The sequence below is a fragment of the Erythrolamprus reginae genome, chromosome 13, assembly GCF_031021105.1.
Source record: "Erythrolamprus reginae isolate rEryReg1 chromosome 13, rEryReg1.hap1, whole genome shotgun sequence".
In the NCBI taxonomy this organism is placed as follows: Eukaryota; Metazoa; Chordata; class Lepidosauria; order Squamata; family Dipsadidae; genus Erythrolamprus; species Erythrolamprus reginae.
Genome location: NC_091962.1, coordinates 12,723,747 through 12,745,620, shown reverse-complemented (window position 1 = coordinate 12,745,620; position 21,874 = coordinate 12,723,747). Strand labels below are relative to the sequence as shown.

General features: G+C 42.3%; 2 protein-coding genes across 3 annotated transcripts; one reads left to right on the top strand and one right to left on the bottom strand.

Moving 5' to 3' along the window:
* The first annotated feature begins 906 nt into the window (after positions 1–906).
* ENTREP3 (endosomal transmembrane epsin interactor 3) lies at positions 907–21,303 on the top strand. 2 transcript variants are annotated; one of them, XM_070766748.1, is made up of 12 exons: positions 907–1,661; positions 5,558–5,614; positions 7,609–7,785; positions 8,607–8,720; positions 9,556–9,663; positions 10,642–10,802; positions 11,099–11,198; positions 12,185–12,272; positions 14,554–15,069; positions 15,912–15,983; positions 16,422–16,657; positions 19,360–21,303. In XM_070766748.1, exons 1-12 carry the CDS (start codon positions 1,437–1,439, stop codon positions 19,513–19,515), a joined length of 2,010 nt encoding a protein of 669 aa, XP_070622849.1. In that variant the 5' UTR covers positions 907–1,436; the 3' UTR covers positions 19,516–21,303. The 2 variants fall into 2 exon arrangements, with proteins under 2 accessions (XP_070622849.1, XP_070622850.1); XM_070766749.1 differs by lacking the exon at positions 9,556–9,663.
* Positions 17,744–19,237, bottom strand: LOC139175428 (uncharacterized). The gene is given in 1 exon segment (XM_070766548.1): positions 17,744–19,237. A coding segment is annotated over 1 exon segment (1,494 nt).
* Positions 21,304–21,874: the final 571 nt, after the last annotated feature.

The window sequence follows — 21,874 nt, the reverse complement described above, 5'->3', positions numbered from 1 at the left end:
GGAAAGGAAAAAAGGAAGGAAGGAAGGAGATAGTGATAGAGATGGAAGGAAAGAGGAAGAGAAGGAAGGGGAGGGAAGGAAGGGAGGAAAGAAAGAGGAGGGAAGAAGGGAAGGAAGAGAAGGGAAAGGGAGGGAAGGAAGGAAAGAAAGAAACAAGATAGATATAGAAGGAAAGAGGAAGAGAAGGAAGAAAGGGAAAAGAGGAGGGAGAGAAAGAAGGAAAGAGGAAAAGAAGGAAGGGGAGGGAAGGAAGGAAAGAGAGGAGGGGAAAAGGAAGGAAGGAGAAGGAAGGGAAAGGGGGAGGGAAGGAAGGGAGGAAAGAAACAAGGAGATAGAGATACAGATGGAGAGAGGAATAGAAGTGGGGGAGAGGGAATGCAAGGAAGGAAGGAAAGAGAATGAGGAGGAAGGAGAGGGAAGGAAAGAATGAGAGGGAGGGAAGGAAGGAAAGAAGAACGGGATAGAGAAAGCGATGGAAGGAAAAAGGAAGAGAAGGAGTGACAGAGAAGGGAAGGAAGGTGAAGAATGATGGAGGTGGAAGGGGAAGGCAGGCCAGCAGAAGAAGGAAAGAAAGAAATGACGATGGAAGGAAAAGAAAAAGCGGAGAAGGAGTGATGGAAAAAGGAAGAAAGGATGAGAGAAGGCTTGGGGCAGGAAGGCTAAAAGACCCTTCCAAAGAGCTCAACTTGCTTCCAACTCCATCATTTTTGACCTTTTGGCTTTTGAGGCTGAATTTGTGGGGCGGGTTTTTATTTTATTCATTTTTTTTTTTCATTTTAGGATTTATCCCACTCCAGAAACCAACAAATGACCTCGACGCTTTTGAAGGAAGGGGGGGAAAAAATAAATAACCCAGCTCCGTGATCGAGATAAAATTTAAAAAAATAATAATAATAATAATCAGCTGGAATTAAATTACTTTTCTTTCTTTTTTCCTGGCCTTCTCGCCTGGAATTGAGCTGCCACTCTGCGCGTGCCCAAAAACACTATGATGATGGATTTCCAGACCGGTCTCCTAGCAAAATTGGGCCAAAATCATCCCAGCTAAAAAAAACCCAACATTTTTAAAAATAAAAGCAACCCTCTTTCACAATATGGAGGTCTCGTCCGTGGAACGGCTCAAAGAATTCAAGTGGGGATTTTTTTTTTCATTTAGGAAAAGGCGACTTACGTTCATTTAATTGAGGAAGGGGCAAGAGGGACGTGGGAGTGGACTTTGCCTGCCCAAAATATGCATTTTACAAAGGCTGGCAGCTGCTAATCCAGGGACCGGAATCGGTTGGACGTTGCTGCGAAAAAAAGAAACGGAAATAATCTCTTGTTTGTTTTCCTCCATGTTCCTAGTCCTCATTTTTTTTTAAAAAAATATATATATATAAATTGTTTTTGGGCTGGGTTTTTTGGGACCACTTTCATGAGTCTGCTTTTCGGCCGTCATGATGCCCTCGCGCAGCGATTCGAGCTACTCCTTAACTGGACGGACATCTCACAGTTTTACACACTTGCGTGTGCGAAGGGCTTGGCTGCAAATTATCCTCCTCTTGGGCTTCATCCAGATGATCCTGGGGGTCCTCATCGTGACGCTTAGCTTGCTGGTCACTACTTCCATCCCCTCGCAACATCCCATCCGAAACTCCTGTCCCATCTGGGCCGGTTTTCCGGTGAGTCTCTTCCTAAAAAGTTGGTGGGAGTGTTTGTGTGTGTGTGTGTGTGTGTGTGTGTGTGTGTGTGTGTGTGTGTGTGTGTGGAGATTGATTTATTTATTTATTTGATTTTTAAAATTTGTTTATTTATTTATTTATTGGATTTGTATGCCGCCCCTCTCCAGAGACTCGGGGTGGCTAACAGCAACAATAAAACAGTGTACAATAGTAATCTAATACTAAAAATGATTAAAACACCCATTAATATAAAAAACCAAACATACATACATACATACCATGCATAGAATTGTAAAGGCCTAGGGGGAAAGAGGATCTCAATTCCCCCATGCCTGATGGCAGAGGTGGGTTTTAAGTAACTCACGAAAGGCAAGGAGGGTGGGGGCAATTCTAATCTTTGGGGGGAGTTGGTTCCAGAGGGCTGGGGCCGCCACAGAGAAGGCTCTTCCCCTGGGTCCTGCCAAGCGACATTGTTTAGTTGACGGGACCCGGAGAAGATCCACTCTGTGGGACCTAACTGGTCACTGGGATTTGTGCAGCAGAAGGCGGTCCCTGAGATAATCTGGTCCGGTGCCATGAAGGGCTTTATAGGTCATAACCAACACTTTGAATTGTGACCGGAAACTGATCGGCAACCAATGCAGACTGCGGAGACTCAGGGCGGCTTACAACATGTTAGCAATAGCACTTTTTAAAGAGAGCCAGCATATTGCCCCCAACAATTTGGGTCCTCATTTGACCCACCTTGGAAGGATGGAAGGCTGAGTCAACCTTGAGCCAGGGATGAGATTTGAACCGCTGACCTACAGAAATGGAGTTTATTTAGGGGGTGGGTGGGTTGGGGGAGTTGAAGGATCGTGCCATCCCCGTTTGCTTCCAGAACAGAACAGAAAACCGATCTGAAATAGTTCGAAGGGTACCACGAAAGCTTTGGAAGGTAAGCTGAATTTCGAGGGGCTCAAACATCCAGCCAGAAGTAGGGGAAGGGAAGGGAAGAAGAGGAAAGAGGAAAATAAATGAGAAAGGAAAGAAAAAGGAAAAGAAAGGAGGAAGAAGGAAGGAAAGAAAGGGAAGGAAGGAAGAGATAGAGGTAAAGGAAAGAAAGAAAGACAATGAGAGAAAGAGAAGAGAGAGAAAGGAAAAGAAAGAAAGGAAAGGAAAAGAAACAAAAAGAGGAAGAAGGAAGGAAAGGGAAGGAAAAGATAAAGGTAAGAAAAGAAAGAGACAATGAGAGAAAGAGAGAAGAGGGACAAGAAAGAGAAAGAAAGAAAGAAAGAAAGAAGGGGAAGGGAAGGAGAAGGAAGAAGGAAGGAAAGGGATGGGAAGGAAGGAAAAGATAGAGGTAAGGGAAAGAAAGAGTCAATGAGAGAAAGAGAAGATAGGGAGAAAAAGAAAGAGAAAGAACGAAGGGGAAGGGAAGGAGAAGGAGAAGGAAGAAGGCATGAAAGTGAAGGAGGGAAAAGAGAGAGGTAAAGGAAAGAAAGAAAGAGAGACAATGAGAGAAATAGAGAAGAGAGGGAGAAAAAGAAAGAGAAGAAAGAAAGAGAAAAAGAGAAAAAGGGGGAAGGAAAGGAAAGGAAGAAGGAAGGATTAAAGGGGGGAAGGTTTGAGTACCCCTACAGAAAATATAATTGAAATTAGGATAGGATAGGGACTAGAAGAGGGGAGAGGAAAAGAGAGAATAAGTAGAGAAGAAGAGAATAGAGACCTGAAAATATTCTAGAATACAGAAAAGAATTGAGCCGCCCTGAATTTGAATTCAAAATCGAATCGAATCGAAACCCAACAGACGCTACCAGCAGGTTTCCTGGCTCTGGAGAGAGCTTCTTTCTAGAAAGATCGAAAGCCGAAAAAACAACTTTATTCCCTTTCTGGAAATTGGCTCTCCCTCCCTCTCTCTCTCTCTCTCCTCTCTCTCCGGCTGGCCGAAGTTCCCGGCCCTTTTGCATTAACGGCGCTTCAGCTGCCTTGCAACGAGACGCAACGATAAATTATTCAGGGCCAAGGCTTCTTTCCATTAGACGCGGGCGCGAGCATGAGAAAAGCCCGCCGCTGCCCGGCCTTGGCACTTTACGAGCATCTCAGACATATTTGCAAAAAATGCCATGCCAACCAAGGAAGGGGAACTCTGTTCCCCAACTTTTACTAACCACGGGCTTCCCCAGCGGGACATTGGGGAAGGCGGTTGGATGGTGCAACCAGGATTTAGCTGGGTGGGTTCCAGCCACCGAGCTAAAAAAAGGGGATCTCGGTTTTTTCAGGGTGGCACATTTCAGACTCCATGACCAGCTGGAGCCTGAGAGCGATGATGGATAAAGAGTCAGGCGGATGGAGCTGGGAGAGTTTGCTAGGGAGGGTTGTGGGGAATTGGGGATGTCTGGTTTAGTGGAAAGAAGGACCAGGGGTTGCAAAAGGGAAGGGAAGGGATATTGGAATGAAGAAATAGAACAGAACAGAATAGAACATTCTCGGTAATATCGGTAAAATGAGGACCCAGATTGTTGGGGGCAATAGGCTGACTCTCTGTTAACCGCTTAGAGAGGGCTGTAAAGCACTGTGGATTGGTATATAAGTCTAAATGCTATTGTGAATAGAATAGAATAGATATTGGAATGAATAGAATAAAATAGAATGGAAGTGGAAGAATAGAATAGAATATTAAATTGGAATAGAATAGAATATATTGGAATGAAGAAATAGAATAAAATAGAATGGAAGAGGAAGAAGAATGGAATAGAATAGAATATTAGAGAAGAGTGGCATAGAATAGAATATTAAATTGGAATAGAGTAGAATAGAATAGATATTAAAATGAAGACAGAGAATAGAATAAGAATAAATAGAATAGAATATATTGGAATGAAGAAACAGAATAAAATCGAATGGAAGAGGAAGAAGAATGGAATAGAAATGAAATAGAATAGAATATTAGAGTGAAATAGAATAGAATATTAAATTGAAAGAGTAGACTAGAACAGAAATTAAAATGAAGACAAAGAATAGAATAAGAATAGAATATATTGGAATGAAGAAATAGAAGAAAATAGAATGGAAGAGGAAGAACAGAATATTAAATTGGAATAGAATAGAATATATTGGAATGAAGAAATAGAAGAAAATAGAATGGAAGAGGAAGAATAGAATAGAATATTAGAGTAGGGTGGCATAGAATAGAATATTAAATTGGAATATAGAATAGAATAGATATTAAAATGAAGACAGAGAATAGCATAAGAATAAATAGAATAGATATTGGAATGAAGAAATAGAATAAAATAGAATGGAAGAGGAAGAAGAATAGAAATGAAATAGAATATTAGAGTATAAATAGAATAGAATATTAAATTGGAAGAGTAGAATAGAACAGAAATTAAAATGAAGACAAAGAATAGAATAAGAATACAATATATTGAAATGAAGAAATAGAATAAAATAGAATGGAAAAAGAACAGAATAGAAATGAAATAGAATAGAATATTAGAGTAGAGTCTAGAGGGAAATAGAATAGAATATTAAATTGGAATAGAATAGAATAGAATAGAGAATAGAGAGCAGAACAGACACGATGACAGCATGCCAATATTGGAGGGCCTGTCCCAAAGAAAAAGGAATCAATTTATTCTCCAAAACCCCTGAAGGGCAGGACAAGAAGCAACAGTTGGAGAGAGAAGCAACATGGAAATAAGTTTTTTAAAAAAATTGAAAGTTACAACAATTAAGCAGTGGAACAACTGGCCACCTGAAGTTGTGGGTGCTCCATAACTGGAGGTATTTTATGAAGGCAGTGGACAACTGTTTGTCTGAAAGGGTGTGGGGTTTCTTGCTAGAGGATTCCTTCCAGCTCTGTTATTCCATTATTTCTATAAATTTCTCATTCTGGTTTTCTCTCTTTCTAGCTGGCATTCTCTGGTGTGGTTGGCATTGTTTCATGGAGACGTCCGTTCACCCCCGTGGTAAGTAAGTGGGAAGCTTTGTGGGAAAGCAGAGGAGTACCAGGAGACACATCCATGGTGGCCCTTGGACCCCCTGAGTGGTCCACCCCCCTCTCCCTTCCCCCTTCGCATTTTGGAAAGAAAACTGGACTTTTCCACAATTTTGCATAAGGCAATTATATTCCTATGCAGCAGACAGAATCTCTTACCCAAAATATAAAATGGGGCAGGGGAGATGGATGGATGGATGGACGGATGGACGGACGGACGGACGGACGGACAGACAAACAGAGATGAAAGACAAATGAGAGAGAATTGATAAATAGATGACAGATTAGATAGATAGATATAAATAGAAGATAGATATAAATAGAGAGGATAGATTATTATTATTATTATTATTATTATTATTATTATTATTTATTGGATTTGTATGCCGCCCCTCTCCGCAGACTCCGCAGATGTACTATAAAGAGAGGGACGGACAGACAGACAGATAGATATATGAGATAGAGGTAGAGATAGATGATGTGTGTATGTAAGAGAGAGAGAGAGAAATAGGAGAGATATAAATAGGATATATAGACACAGGGAAAGAAGATAATATAAAGAAAAGAGATAGATGATAGATAGATAGATAGATAGATAGATAGATAGATAGATAGATAGATACCGTGTTTTCCCAAAAATAAGACCCTGTTTTATATTTTTTTGAACCCTGAAATAAGCACTTGGCCATATTGCCATGCATTCAAAAGTCCAATTGGGCTTATTATCAGTGGAGATCTTATTTGGGAGAAACTGGGTAGATAATGATAGATAGATAGATAGATAGATAGATAGATAGATAGATAGATAGATAGATAGATACAAACATACATACATACATACATGCATGCATACATACATGATAGATAGATAGATAGATAGATACATAGATACATAGATATGTACATAGATAGATAGATAGATAGATAGATAGATAGATAGATAGATAGATACATAGATAGATATATACATAGATACATAGAAACATACATAGATGATAGATAGATAGATAGATAGATACAAACGTACATACATACATACATACATACATGATAGATAGATAGATACATACATACATACATACATACATGATAGATAGATACATAGATACATACATAAATGCTAGAGAGATAGAGAGATGATAGATAGAGAGAGAGAGTATATAGATAGATAGATAGATAGATAGATATAGATAGATAGATACATACATACATACATACATACATAGACACATAGATGATTGATAGATAGATAGATAGATAGATACAAACATACATACATACATACATACATACATACATACATACATACATGGTAGATAGATAGATAGATAGATACATACATACATACATACATAGATAAATACATACATAGATAGATACATAGATATGTACATCCATAGATAGATAGATAGATAGATAGATAGATACATAGATACATAGATAGATAGATAGATATATACATAGATACATAGAAACATACATAGATGATAGATAGATAGATAGATAGATACAAACGTACATACATACATACATGATAGATAGATAGATAGATAGATAGATAGATAGATAAATACATAGATACATAGATATATAGAAACATACATAGATGATAGATAGATAGATACAAACATACATACATACATACATACATACATAGACACATAGATGATAGATAGATAGATGGATAGATAGATATAGATACATACATACATACATACATACATACATACATACATACATAGACACATAGATGATAGATAGATAGATAGATAGATAGATAGATAGATAGATAGATAGATAGATAGATAATAGAGTGTAGTAGAGATTTCATATCATTCAGCCAATGACTCTGAAAACCTTTTTTCAAGATTAAAAAAGTCTAGGATTTTTTTTCTCCTGATATTTTCGAGCATGTTTGGAAGTCTTTTGCCCTCTGAACCGTCCCTTCTGCCCCCCCCTCTCCAGATCACCTTCTTCACCCTGCTGTCAGTCTTAGGGGTGATGCTCACCCTGGCCGGTTCTATCCTCTCCTGCCAACACGCCCAGCAGGTGAAATCCCTGGAAGTCTGCGAGCGGATAAGACTGCGAGACGGATCTTCAATCCCAAAGGAGGTGGGATGGCGACGCAGCCTGAAGGCCCAGGTGGGGTTGCAAGGGCTCGATTACGGGGAAGGGGGAGGAATCGTAGTTGGAGGAGCGAGGCTTGGGGCTGGGGGGGGGGGGAGGGAAGGGACGCGGAGTTTCTCAGCCTGCTATCTTGGAGACAGAGGAGGAAAAAATATCTATCTCACTTGTGACACCATCCAGAATACAGGAAAAATTGTATCCCACTTTTAATCCAGAAGGCAGGAAAAATTGTATCCCACTTGTGACACCATCCGGAGTGCAGGAAAAATTGTATCCCACTTTTGATACCATCCGGAGGGTGGGAAAAATTGTATCCCACTTTTGACACAATTCAGGGGGCAGGAAAAATTGTATCCCACTTTTGACACCATCCAGAGTGCAGGAAAAATTGTATCCCACTTTTGATAAAATCCGGAGGGCGGGAAAAATTGTATCCCACTTTTGACACAATTCAGAGGGCAGGAAAAATTGTATCCCACTTTTGACACCATCCAGAGTGCAGGAAAAATTGTATCCCACTTTTGATCCAGAGTGTAGGAAAAATTGTATCCCACTTTTGACACCATCCGGAGTGCAGAAAAAATTGTATCCCACTTTTGACACAATTCAGAGGGCAGGAAAAATTGTATCCCACTTTTGACACCATCCAGAGTGCAGGAAAAATTGTATCCCACTTTTGATCCAGAGTGTAGGAAAAATTGTATCCCACTTTTGATCCAGAGTGTAGGAAAAATTGTATCCCACTTTTGACACCATCCAGACAATGCTCTAAAAGTCCCAGAATCCCCCAACCAACCTGCTTTTAGAGGCAATGGTCTTGTGTTTTTCATTCGCAGTCTAGTTTTCTGTATAAGAAATGCATCTACTCGCCGTCTGAATCGGGGATTCCTGCCTGCGGCAATAAAGCAGATGTGGATTCGGATTGTTCCAGGATTCTTCTAGTTCTGAAAGTGAGTGGCAGGCAAAGATTTCACCCTATTCATGGTGGAGAAATAGTGGGGGGAAATTGACGGGGTATGCTGAGTTAGACTAACGGAACCTCTCAAAACTTTCCCATTATTATTTACATTATTATGGTTTGTTACAAAGTCATCCAGATGTTTAGACTGGATTTGGCACTTTTTTAATGCTCCTGTGAAGCCCCTCCCAAGGATTTGTGAACGACAGATGTGGTGGCTTAATAACATGAAAAGTATTGTTGCCGGATTTCATCTGTCCCAAGTCCAGCTGCCGTTTGTAATTGACCGATGAGGATTTTTTCAATGCCGATAGTATTTAATTGTTGTTCCTCACATAGCCAGATTGTTTAAACTGGACCTGGCCTTTTGTCCACTTATGTAGTCCTTCCAAAGGACCTGGGATAGACAGGTGTGGATGTTTGACGGTGTTAAAGTTCTCATTTAAGCTATCTGAAAAATCGTTTGCTATTGACCGCTGGGGATTCTGTCAATGCCAAGAGTGTCCCATTGCTATTATTATAGCTGTCAAACAGTCCTCCAGATGTTTAGACTGGATTCAACAATTTTATCCACTTCTCAAGTCTTTCCCAAGGATCTGGGATAAGGCAGACATGAACGTTTGATGGGATCTTGAAGGATTTAAGCTGCCCCAAGGAAAACTGCCTTTTGCAATTGACTGATAGGGATTCTGTCAATGCCGACAGAGTTCAAGTCGTGCTCCAGATATTGGAATATTGTTGTTCTTATTTCCCTTGTTTGGAATTTCTCCTCTCTTTCTCTTTCTTTTGTTGATCCTTTCTGACGATTTCCCCTGTCCTCTCCCTAGGACCTTCTCTTCAGCATCTGCGGCTTAACCATCTTCTCCATTGTCGTCTGTACCCTGTCCGCCATCATGTGTTGCATCCAAATTTTTTCGGTCGACATTCTCCACGTGGTGAGTCGCCGAAAAACACGGGTTGGCTTCAACTTACCACCAGAGACTCCTCCACCCAGAATAGAGTTGGAAAGCACCTTGGAGGTCTTCTAGTCTAACCCCCTGCTCAAACAGGAGACCCTAAAACCATTTCAGGCAAATGACTATCCCGTCTCTTCTTAAAAACCTCCAGGGGTAGAGCCCCCACCAATTCTAGTGGCAAGCTGTTCCACTGGTAAACTGTCCTCAACGTTAGGAAGTTTCTCCTTCATTTTTGCTTCTCTCCTTGTTTCTGCTCTGCCTCCTGGTGCTTTGGAAAATAAATTGGCTCCTTCTTTGTGGCAGCTCCTCGTGTACTGGAAGATTGCTATCATGTCACCCCCTAATTCTTCTTTTTCTTACGGAGTTGGAACTACAACTCCCATCACTGCCAGGCGCCAGCCATACGTGACCAGCAATGGCACTGCTGGTAGTAAGAAATCTTTGGCTTGGTTAGCTCAAACGGTGGCTGTGGTGGATACTTGTATTTTCTCTTTAAGAATATATATCATTTATAGCATTTAGACTTATCTACCGCTTCCTAGTGCTTTTACAGCCCTCTCTAAGCGGTTTACAGAATCTGGGTCCTCATTTGACCACCTCGGAAGGATGGAAGGCTGAGTCAACCTGCACTTTTTCCAAAGTCTCAACATATTTGTTAGTACTGCGTACATAACAGTTGGGTTTGGCAATAAATAAACAAGCTAACAACGAATGCTTGTATGTATTGAAGCACTATAGCTTTAAGCGTTAGTTTTGGGACTTGCCACAAGAGGGAGCCAGAAGCGTGATTCTCTCTGTGTGTGTGTGTTTTTCTGCTCATGTTATGCTGATTCATTGTGTCTGCTGCAGTAAGAACTGTGTGTTCGATGATAGTTTATGTACTTGTAGTATTGTATATGCATTGAGAGTTATTGACTGATTTAACTGATTTAACCGTTTTCTTTCAATTTTTTCCAGCTCTCTCCACCTCGTTCGAGTTCCGTAACTCTGGACTGTACATCCCCTCCGGACACTTATTTGCAACATATGTTGGATCTGGATGAGTTTGTGCCCCCGGTTCCACCTCCTCCTTACTACCCCCCAGAATATACCTGCAGTTCAGAGACAGATGCCCAGAGGTGAGATTGATAAAAACAATGGATTGCAGGGAGTAGTAAATACATTTTGGGTCAATGGGAAAAATTTTTTTTTTGCTCTGTAAGAAGATCAGGGAGGTTTTGCTGGCAGTAGAAGCTCAATTCAAAGGGAAAGAAAAAGTAAGAGGAAGGAAGGAAGGAAAGAAAGAAAGAAAGAAAGAAAGAAAGAAGGGGAGAAATAGAGAAGGAAGGGAGGGAGAGGGAGGAAGGAACCCACCACAAGACTACATATACCAATTCGTATTATTATATCTTTTATTTTTATTTTTGTTGTGCAGCATTACCTACAATGGTTCCATGGACAGCCCGGTACCCCTCTACCCAACTGATTTCCCTCCAAGTTATGAGGCTGTGATGGGGCTCCGTGGGGACAGCCAGGTATGGTTTCTGTCCTTCAACCCAAGTCAAAAGGGGTTAGTTGAGTTGTTGCTGGGGTTGTTCTAAATGAGCAGAAAGACAGAGTACTTCTTTCTTTCTTTCTTAATTTCTTCCTTCCTTCCTTTTTTTCTTCCTTTCTTCCTCCCTCCCTTAACTTTCTTCCCTCCTCCATGCTTTTCCTTCCTTCCTTTTTTATTCATTCTTTCCTTCCTTTCTTCCTCCCTCCCTTCCTCCCTTAACTTCCTTCCTTCCTCCATCCCATTTTTTCTTCCTTCCTTCCTTCCTCCATCCCTCCCTCCCCTCTCTCCTTTCTTTTTCTTTCTTTCTTTCCTTTCTTCCTTCTTTATTTCTCTCTCCTCCCTCCCTCCCTCCCTCTCTCTCTCTCCTTTCTTACTTTCTTTTTCTTTCTTTTCTTTCTTCCTTCCTTTCTTCCTTCCTTCCTTCTTTCCTTTCTTTCTCTCTTCTTCCTTCCTCCCTCCCTTCCCTCCTCCATGCTTTTCCTTCCTTCCTTCCTTTTTTATTTATTCATTCTTTCCTTCCTTTCTTCCTCCCTCCCTTCCTCCCTTAACTTCCTCCCTCCCTCCCTTCTCTCTCTCCTTTCTTTTTCTCTCTTTCCTTTCTTCCTTCTTTCCTTCTTTATTTCTCTCTCCTCCCTCCCTCCCTTCTCTCTCTCCTTTCTTAATTTCTTTTTCTTTCTTTTCTTTCTTCCTTCTTTCTCTCCTTCCTTCCTTCCTTCCTTCCTTAACTTCCTTCTCCCTCCCTCCCTGCTAGAATGCAGCATTGCAGGCTGTCCTTCTGAGGTCGGTAGAATGAAACGGTATATAAGTCTAAGTGCTATTCCTATTGTATAACAGTAGTTCCCGTGTTTAGTTGTTACTTAGGCCTCTTGCAGAACCCCCATAGACAGCAGCCTCTATCTTGAAAACCTCACGGTCATTCGTTCCATGAAGCTAAATTAATGGACGTTTTCCGTCCCCATTTTGCAGGTGACGCTGTTTGACTCCCAGTTTACAGAAACATCGCATGGGCCGTGTTCCTGCAACCAGGTCCCTTCCGTTGTGCTCAGTGGCGAAGGTAAATATACACACACACAAATGCACAATTGTTTTGATGCACAACTGGCAAAAGTCCTTTTGGGGTAGCTGTGCCTCCACAAAATCCCTTATATGACAAAAAAAGTGCAGAGGATGGTTACACTTAGAAAACTGGGGGAAAAAACAGATCTTAAATTAAACCAGTAATAAAAGTAGAAAAAAGCAGATTTAGTAGAAAGTCTGACAGTGTTGAGGGAATTATTTGTTTAGCAGAGTGATGGCATTCAGGGGAAAAACTCTTCCCGTGTCTAGTTGTCTTGGTGTGCAGGGCTCTGTAGCGACATTTTGAGGGTAGGAGTTGAAACAGTTTGTGTCCAGGATGCGAGAAGGGTCACTAAATATTTTCACCGCCCTCTTTTTGACTTGTGCAGTCTACAGGTCCTCAATGGAAGGCAGGTTGGCAGCAATTGTTTTTTCTACAATTCTGATTATCCTCTGAAGTCTGCGTTGGTCTCGTTGGGTTGCAGCACCAAACCAGACAGTGATAGACGTGCAGATGACAGACTCAATGATTCCTCTGTAGAACTGGATCAGCAGCTCCTTGGGCAGTTTGAGCTTCCTGAGTTGTTTGTTGTGCGTTTTTGATGTTAGGTGACATAGAAACATAGAAGATTGACAGCAGAAAAAGACCTCATGGTCCGTCTAGTCTGCCCTTATTTCCTGTATTTTATCTTAGGATGGATCTATGTTTATCGCAGGCATGGTTAAGGTGACCATTTTAGGTCTTGAGATATGATAGAATCTAGAAATTTGAAGGTCATGTTTGGTGACTGTGCCATAAAGCAAAGAGGTATTGGAATAAGGTGCAGGATTGGCTAAAAGAAATACTAGGAAGAGAGATAGAAAAAAACCCCTCCAGAATTGTTTTTACTAGAAATAGCCCATGAAAAATATGGAAAAGGATAGTTCCATTTAATTTTACACTTAATAACTGCAGTGAGGTTAATATACCTGAAAAATAAAACTACGCCAACTGAAGACAAACTAATGAAAAAATAATAATGGCGTGTGCATAAATGGCGAGATTAACCATGGAAATGAAAGATAAGGACGAGACAGATTACTATGTAATTTGGGAGAGATTTTATCTTTGGTTAGGAAAGAAAAACAGTCCAGAAATTTGAAAAAACTAGAAAGACAGGAAGGAGCAGATAAAGAGAAAGAGAAACGAGGGAGGTCTTCGGTAAGAACAAAAATAATGATAGTATTTATTATGGAAATATTGTTGATTGGAATGACAAAACAGGGTGGTCACAAAGGGCCCAGTGTTTTTAAATGTTTGCTTTACGGGTGTGTGTATATAAATAAAGAAAAACTAAAAGAAAAAGGAATATGGAAAAGTAAGAAGAGAGGAAGGGAAAAAGAGGGGTTATAGAAAAAAATTAGAAAAATGCACCAACTTCTCACTCTTTTTGAAGGTAACAACATCACAACTGCAACTTTTGGCTTTTCCACAACAGTGTGCTCAAGCCATTTTTATAAACAATAGGCCTGTCTAATTTATAAAACCAGGATCAAGGATTCATATATATTTATTTTATTTTTTTCCCATTGCAAACACAAAATCCAAAAAAGCATTTTCAAACAAGAGACATAATTAAGTATGATTTCTCATACATCCATACAAACATACATATAACATATTTTTGCTGATAATGAAAAGGGAGACTGCTGTAAATCTATTTCTTGCTTATTTGCCTTCATCAGGTAGCCACATCCTTACTGGGATTTGAACCTTAGCTACAGACTCATCTCCTGTATCAGCTTGTGTATATGTATGTGTGTGTGTGTGTGTGCGCATACACATACATACACACACACAAAAAAAAAACCTTTATATATATATAATTTATATGTAATATATAAAATCACACATAACCCCCCCCCCCTGGTAGAAGCTGATATAGGAGATGACCCTGTAGTCTAAAGGCTAAGGTCTCTGCCTTACAAGGCAGAGGCCCCAGGTTCAAATCCCAGTAAGGGTGTGGCTACCTGATGAAGACATAAATAAGCCTGAAATAGATCTATAGTAGTCTCCCTTCCTTTTCATTATCAGCAAAATATGTTACACACACACACAAACACACACACACACATGTATTGTATACAATTTCTTTTAAAATACATAAAAATTCAACATCTATCAATGACGTCCTTATCCATAGCAACTTGATTTATTTTTTTTTAAAAAGATTCACTAAACCGTGTTTAAGTCCCTCCCTCCGGCTTATCTTCATTCGCTCTCTCATTTTCCACAACAGCGATCTCCGTGGACAGCAACTCGCTCATCATGTCGGAAATCGTCGACATTCCTGGAGACAGCAGCCCCTCCGAGGATTCCTGCCTGCTGGAAGGGAGCGGATCGGCCTGCTCGGTGGACTACGTCCTCTTCCGCTCCATCCAGCGCAGCCGAGCGGATTACTGCCTGAGCGTCGATTGCGGGCAGTGCGGCCTTCACCCCCAGGGCCCGTTTGAAGACATCCCGCAGGCGCGTCTGCGAGGCGAGCGGTCCTTCTCCTGTTCCACGCCGGGCACAGTGTACGACGGTCTGCTGGAGGTCGGTAGCGCTCAGACTCACAGCTGCCACCGCCTGGAGGGTCTCGGCCACAGCGTGGGACCCTGTTTCCCCGAAGTCCGCGTGAAGCCCAAGGTGATGGTGTCGGCGCGCAAAGGGCCCAGGCGCCGCAGCAGCGAAACGTCCTGCCAGTCACCCGTGATCCGTTGTCCGTTGATGAGGTCCCACAGTGACCCTGGGATGGCTGTGTCCAGGGAGGCTGGTAGGTAGAATGGGGTAATAAGAGTTGGAAGGGGTCTTTGGAGGTCTTCTAGTTTGGACTCCTGTGAAGGGAGGGAGGGAGGGAGGGAGGAATAACAGAATTAAAGAGTTGGAAGGGACCTTCAAAGCATTCTAGTCCAACCCAGTAAGTAGGTAGGTAGGTAGGTAGGAAGGAAGGAAGGAAGGAAGGAAGGCGGGAGGAGAAGGGAATTTGAGGGGAAGGAAGGAAGGAAGGAAGGCGGGAGAAGAAGGGAATTTGAGGGGAAGGAAGGAAGAAAGGAAGGAAGGAATAACAGAATAAAAGAGTTGGATGGGACGTTTGAGGCCATAGGTAGGTAGGTAAGTAGGAAGGAGGGAGGGAAGGGAAGGAAATTTGAGGGAAAAGCAGGAAGGAAGGAAGAAGGGAGGAAGGAAAAAAATAGAATATCAGAATCACAGAGTTGGAAGGGTCCTTGGAGGTCATCTGGTCTGACCCCCTGTGAAGGGAGGGGGAGGGAAGGGAATTGGAGGGGAAGGCAGGAAGGAAAAAAAGAATAGCAGAATCGCAGAATTGGAAGGGACCTTGGAGGCTCTCTAGTCTGACCCTGTAACATTTCAGACAAACGCTTGTCCGTATCTCATCTTCAAAACCTCCAGCGAGGCCCACCGTTGTAGTAGGCAGCCAACTCCTTTTCCGAATTGAACACAGGCAGTGGGGGGAGCCACGGGGCCATGTGACGGTCACCTCTCACCCGAGAATCGTCCCCTCCTCCAGCTCAAATCAAATCTTCTCCCTTTTCGGGGAGCGACGGACGCCCCAGGTTTTCATCCTTTCCGTTTCCTCCCCTCCCTTCCACCCCACAGAAACCGACGACCACGAAGTCTTCTGCACGAAAGGCTCCGGAGACGACGCTTCGAATTCCTCAGCGGAAACAGGTGAGGGCTGTGTTGCCTAGTGGTGATTCCCTCCGGCCCCAGAACCATCATTTCCCCCCCCCCCCCGCCGTAGCCCCGCATTTCCCCAAGGTTCCCGCCCTCTGCGTGGGGTCCCTGACGTTCAACGGTTTCATTTAGTGACCGTTTGAAATTTATCACGAGGTGAGGAGAAGCCAGGCACCCTAACCCTTGACGCGAGTGACGTCAAGTTGGCCACTTTTAAGCCAGTCGCATGACCTTTAAGCTGCCTCCCCGTCATATGATCCCCAAGCCTCTCCTGCCTGGTCATATGACCGGTAAGCCACACCCCAAAAAATAAACCACGCCCACAGTGTGGTAGTAAAAAAATGTGTAGCCCTTCACTGAGCATGTTGTAAGTTGGTGCTGTATGATCGCAACCCCCCCACACTTAAATTCTACCCCCTCCTCTGTTCTCAGGAACGTGTTTGCACCCGTCACTCTGCGACCCACTCTCTCTGGTTCGCGTGGCCGGCAAATCCAAGCTGGAGCTACCACCGAAGGTGCCCCACGACCTCTCCAATACTATCACGCGCTCTCTGGGGGACCTCAAGACGTGTCGGGGGTCTCGCGGCCTGGTGGCCCGTTTCCTGCACCGATCCAAACGCAACCTGACCTTGCCGGGCGCGGAAATGAGTTCTCGCGGGAACAAGCAGGTACCGTACTTGGTGGGTGGGTGGGTGGGGTTTCCTCACGTTCTGAGGGAGGGGGCTTAGCTAAGTAGGAGCAAGAAGGGGCTTGAGGGGTATTTTTTTAAAAAAAGAATAGGATTCCTGCTTGGGTAGGGGGCTGGACTAGAAGACCTCTATGGTGCTTTTCAACTCTGTTTTTTCTCTTGTTCTGCTATTCCTTCCTTCCTTCCTTCTCATTCCTTCTTCCCTTCCTCTCTCCCTCCCTTCCCTCCCTCCCCCCTCCCTTCCTTCCTTCTCATTTCTTCCTTTTCTTTCTCCCTTCTTCTATTTCTTTTTCTTCCTTTTCTCCTTTCCCCCTTCTCCTCTTTCTGTTTCTTTTCCCTCCTCCTTTCTTTCCTCGCTCCTTCTTATTCCTTCCTTCTCCTTCCTATTTCTCCTTTCCTCCTTCTCTTTCTATTTCTTTATTTTCTTTCTTTCCTTCCTTCTTTTCTATTCCTTCCTTTTTTCCTTTCCTCCTTCTCTATTTCTTTTCTTTCCTTCTTTCCTGCCTTCCTTCCCTCTTCCCATTCCTTCCTTTTCATTCCTTCCTTTTTCTCCTTTCCCCTTTCTTTCTTTCTTTCTTTCTTTTCTTCCTTCATTTGTCTGTCTGTCTATCTGTCTCTCTCTCTCTTTCCACCTCCCTCCTTCCCTTCCTGAACAATAACATGAACTTTATAAAGACAGTCTTGATTAACAGGTTTATCTCGCTTGACCTGACCTTATAAAAGGCAAATTTGCAGCAAGATAATTGTAATGGAGAGCAATTAACGTCGGAAGCAAATGTCAGATTTTGTCAATCATGATGGTGAGCTGTTGGGTTTGAATGCCGCTACCGACAAACTATGCCCGGTTGGGTCATCATTTCACAGTTATTTTGTTACTTGAAGTGGGGGGGGGAGATGATTGTAGGCAGTGCAATAAAGTTCCCCAGCAACTTTTCTTGTGGGGAGCTGCCGGCAGAGGGCCCTGCAACCCATAGTCATGTGGCTCCAGTTGACTGTGGCAAGGCAGGGAGGTCAAAGTGGCCGGCACTCAACAGCTCAATGCCTGTTGTTGTGAAAGATTCTTGTTTCATTGGCCCTCGAGAATAAAATACAAAACAGGAAAACAAAAATCGAACACTAGCCCAAAACAAACGAGTACAAAAAAAATGTGAACCTTGAATACATCTGAACATAAAAGCTGGAGGCTGAAAGGTAAATAAATAAGATGGATGGGTGGATAGATAGATAGATAGATAGATAGATAGATAGATAGATAGAGAGAGAGAGAGAGAGAGAGAGAGAGAGATAAAGATAGAGAGAGAGAGATAGATAGATAGATAAAGATAGAGAGAGAGAGAGAGATAGATAGATATAGATAGATAGATAAAGATAGATAGATAGATAAATAGATAGATAAAGATAGATAGATAGATATAGATAGATAGATAGATAGATAAAGATAGATAAAGATAGAGAGATAAATAGATAGATAGATATAGATAGATAAAGATAGATAGATAGATAGATAGATAGAGAGAGATAGAGAGAGAGATAGATATAGATAGATAAAGATAGAGATAGATAGATAGATAGATAAAGATAGAGAGAGAGAGATAGATAGATATAGATAAAGATAGATAGATAGATAAATAGATAGATAAAGATAGATAGATAGATATAGATAGATAGATAGATAAAGATAGATAAAGATAGAGAGATAAATAGATAGATAGATATAGATAAAGATAGATAGATAGAGATAGATAAAGATAGATAGATAGATAGATAGATAGATAGATAGATAGATAGATAGAGAGTGGGATAGAGAGTGGGATAGAGAGATAAAGATAATCAATATAAGATAGATACAAAAATAGAAAGATATAGATAATAATATAGATATTAGAGGTAGGTAGGTAGGTAGATACAAAGAGAGAGAGATGATATGGATAGATAGATAAGTAATTGAGATAGATAAAAATAGATAGAAAATAGATATAGATAGATAACAGATAATATTAAAAAGATAGAAAGATAGATAGATGATACATAGATAGATGGTAGATATACACATAGGTAGATAGATGATAGAGATAATCAATAGAAGATAGATAGAAAATATAGAAAGACATAGATAATAGAAGAGAGAGTAGATAGTGATATAGATAGATAGTGATAGAGATAATCATAGAAGATAGATACAAAAATAGATAGAAAGATAAGGAATAGATAGGTAGATAGGTAGGTAAGGAGGTAGATGATAGAGATAATAAATAGAAGATAGATAGAAGATATAAATGGAAAGATAGATAATAGAAGAGAGAGGTAGAAGATAGATAGAGATGAGATGGATGGATGGATGGATAGATAGATAGATAAGTAATTGAGGTAGATAATAATAGTAGATAAAAAATAGATATACTGTAGATACAAAGATAGATAACATAATAGAAAAAGTGATAGATAGATAGATGATAGATAGATAAGATGAAAATGATAGAGAAGAGATAGATAGACAGATAGAGATTAGATAGAGAGAGAGAGAGAGATAAAATTGTGGTTGTGGTTGTAGGTTGAGCATTACCATACTACTGAATTATGCTTCTCACCCTGAGTATCCTTGGTTATTCTTCCTCATCCCCATCCTCTATCTGTGACGTATCTTTCTCAGCCATTCTCAAGCGATTCCTGTTTTTTTTTCAGGTGTTAAGGCTGGGGAGCCCATCCCATGGCATCCATCTGCAGAGCTGCGGAGACCTGAACTCGACTTCCCCTTTACGGCGTCTGCTCTCCGGTCGCCGGCTAGACCAAAGGCGCCCCTGCAGCCTGAGTGGACTTCTGCGAGAAAGCAATCTCTGAAGAGCAGCTCCAATACTTGTCCTCCCGCGGAAGAGGATTTGGAGCGGAAACCCCTCCGCAAGATGGACTTCAGGCGAACCCCCTCGCCGTACAATGTCCAGGACCGGCCCAACAAGGCCAAGCGATACCGTTGCTGGGAAATTATTCCGCCTCGCTCAGGATACACGCGAAACCAAAGCGGGGAGTCTCGTGCTCCCGCACGGCGATGTCCCAAAATTATTTTGAAGGGGAGGAACCACAAAAAGGAAGGAGGGTTCGCCTGGCTGCCGGCGCACCGAGAGGACAGACCCGTCGACTCGTGGTACCTAAAACAACGATAGACTCAGTTTTAAGGGCTCCGCCGAAACTCGTTCTGGAGTCCCGGTTATCTTCGCGCAGCGTTAATCCGGCGAGCTGTTCTAAAATAAGAGATCGCGTTGAAGGTATTTCTTACGCCTCGACGGGAAAGACTGACCCAAGGGGTTGGGTTCACCATGCGACCCATAATCCTCCGTTCCACACCGAATTCACTGCCTCTGAGATATGCTGTTCCTGTTATCCACGATACGTCCGCGGTTGTCGTGCTCTTCGGTTCCTTGTACACTTATTTCTTGCATTCGTCCCTCTTTTGTGGATACCTCACTTAAGTGCTGTGCCTTTTTGGGGGTGCTTCCTTCGGAGAGGCCACCGTGGACTTGGAGGGCACCCGGTTGAATTGGGGGGGGGGCAGGGGGCGAAAGAGAGAGGAGATGCCACAGGCCCAGATTCCCGCCCCCAAATAGTTCAGATCACCGCTTGAGGGCACCCGATTTCCCACGATAGACTGTCCCTCCCCTCGGAGGCTCCATAGATTCCCCTCGGAGTAAGAAATTATGATAATTCCAGGGCCTCGACCAATCCCTTCGATGAGAAGAGGGGTTATTCGTACAGATAGTCCTCGACTTACGATCAATTGAACCCAACATTTATATTGCTAAATCAGACGGTTGCTAAGTGCACTTTGACTCGTTTTACAACCTGTCTGGCCACAGTTGTTAAGGGGAATCACTGGAGCTGTTACGTTAGGGACACAGTAATTTGGTGAATCCGACTTTGATGTGGCGACCATGATAATTATGAATCATTCACCAAGGGTCTGAATTTTGACCACATAACCACGACATGGATGCCTTTTAAGTGTGAAAACCAGTCCCGGGTCCATTTTTTCAGTTCCGTTCTAACTTTGGTCACTAAACGGAACTGTTGTGAGTCAAGGACTACCTGTCGTAAGAAATTTACAATAATTCCGGAGCCTAGAAGCATCCTCAGATTTAAAAAAAAGGGTGTGTGTGTCAGCGGTAACTCTTAATGTCTTCCCGCTATCGCAAAATCACCATATTTTGCGAAAGGAAGCGAGACTGTCCAACATTTTGATTTCCTTAAAGAGATCCCCCCCCACTCTGCCCCACTGTTTGGCATTGTCCTCTTGATTCCAAACCCAGGTTGGGTTCCCAGTTTTCAGAAGGCGCATGCGGTAAGATCTCGCCAACTCCTTTCCCAACTTTCTCAACCCGGGGGTGGGGGAGTTGGATGGGGGCGTGTTTGAGGACTACTAGGGTTCCCCTACCCCAACCGGTTGCCTCTGGTCTTTAACCAAAGCCTGCATGTAAAACCCCAGGAGACTCGCCACCTGTGACCTCTCTCGGTCGCTTGGGAAGACGGAGGATTCTCTGCATAGGGGAAACAGCGGGCAATCTCCATTGGCTGCACATGTTTTTGCGATGCACAAATGTCTCGCCTGAGGAAAGACAAATAAAGCCATATCGAAAATTGAGGGTGAGAGTGGGTGACTGTGGGTGAGGGCTGGATTAATAATAATAATAATAATAATAATAATAATAATAATAATAATAATAATAATAATAATGAGACAGCAGAATTGAGGAGAAGCAGCTAGAGCAATTAGTGAAATACGAAGATCTAAAAATCGAGCTGCAACGACTCTGGCATAAGCCCGTGAAAGTGGTCCCAGTGGTACTTGGCACGCTGGGCGCAGGGCCAAAGGATCTCGGCGGACATTTGAAAACCATCGGAATTGACAAAATCTCCATCTGTCAATTGCAAAAGGCCGCTTTACTGGGATCGGCAAACATAATTCGCAGCTACATCATGCAGTCCTAGGTGCTTGGGAAGCGCACGACTGGTGATGAAATACGAAATCCAGCATAGTGATCTCGTTTGCTGTGTTGTACTGACATAATAATAATAATGATGATGATGATAATAATGATAATAATAATAATAATACAACAAAACAGTAACAACAGTTCTTTCTCTTCCTCCTCCCCCTTCCTCCTGCCCCTCATTTTCTTCCTCTTCCTCCTCCTTCCTTCAGTTTTCT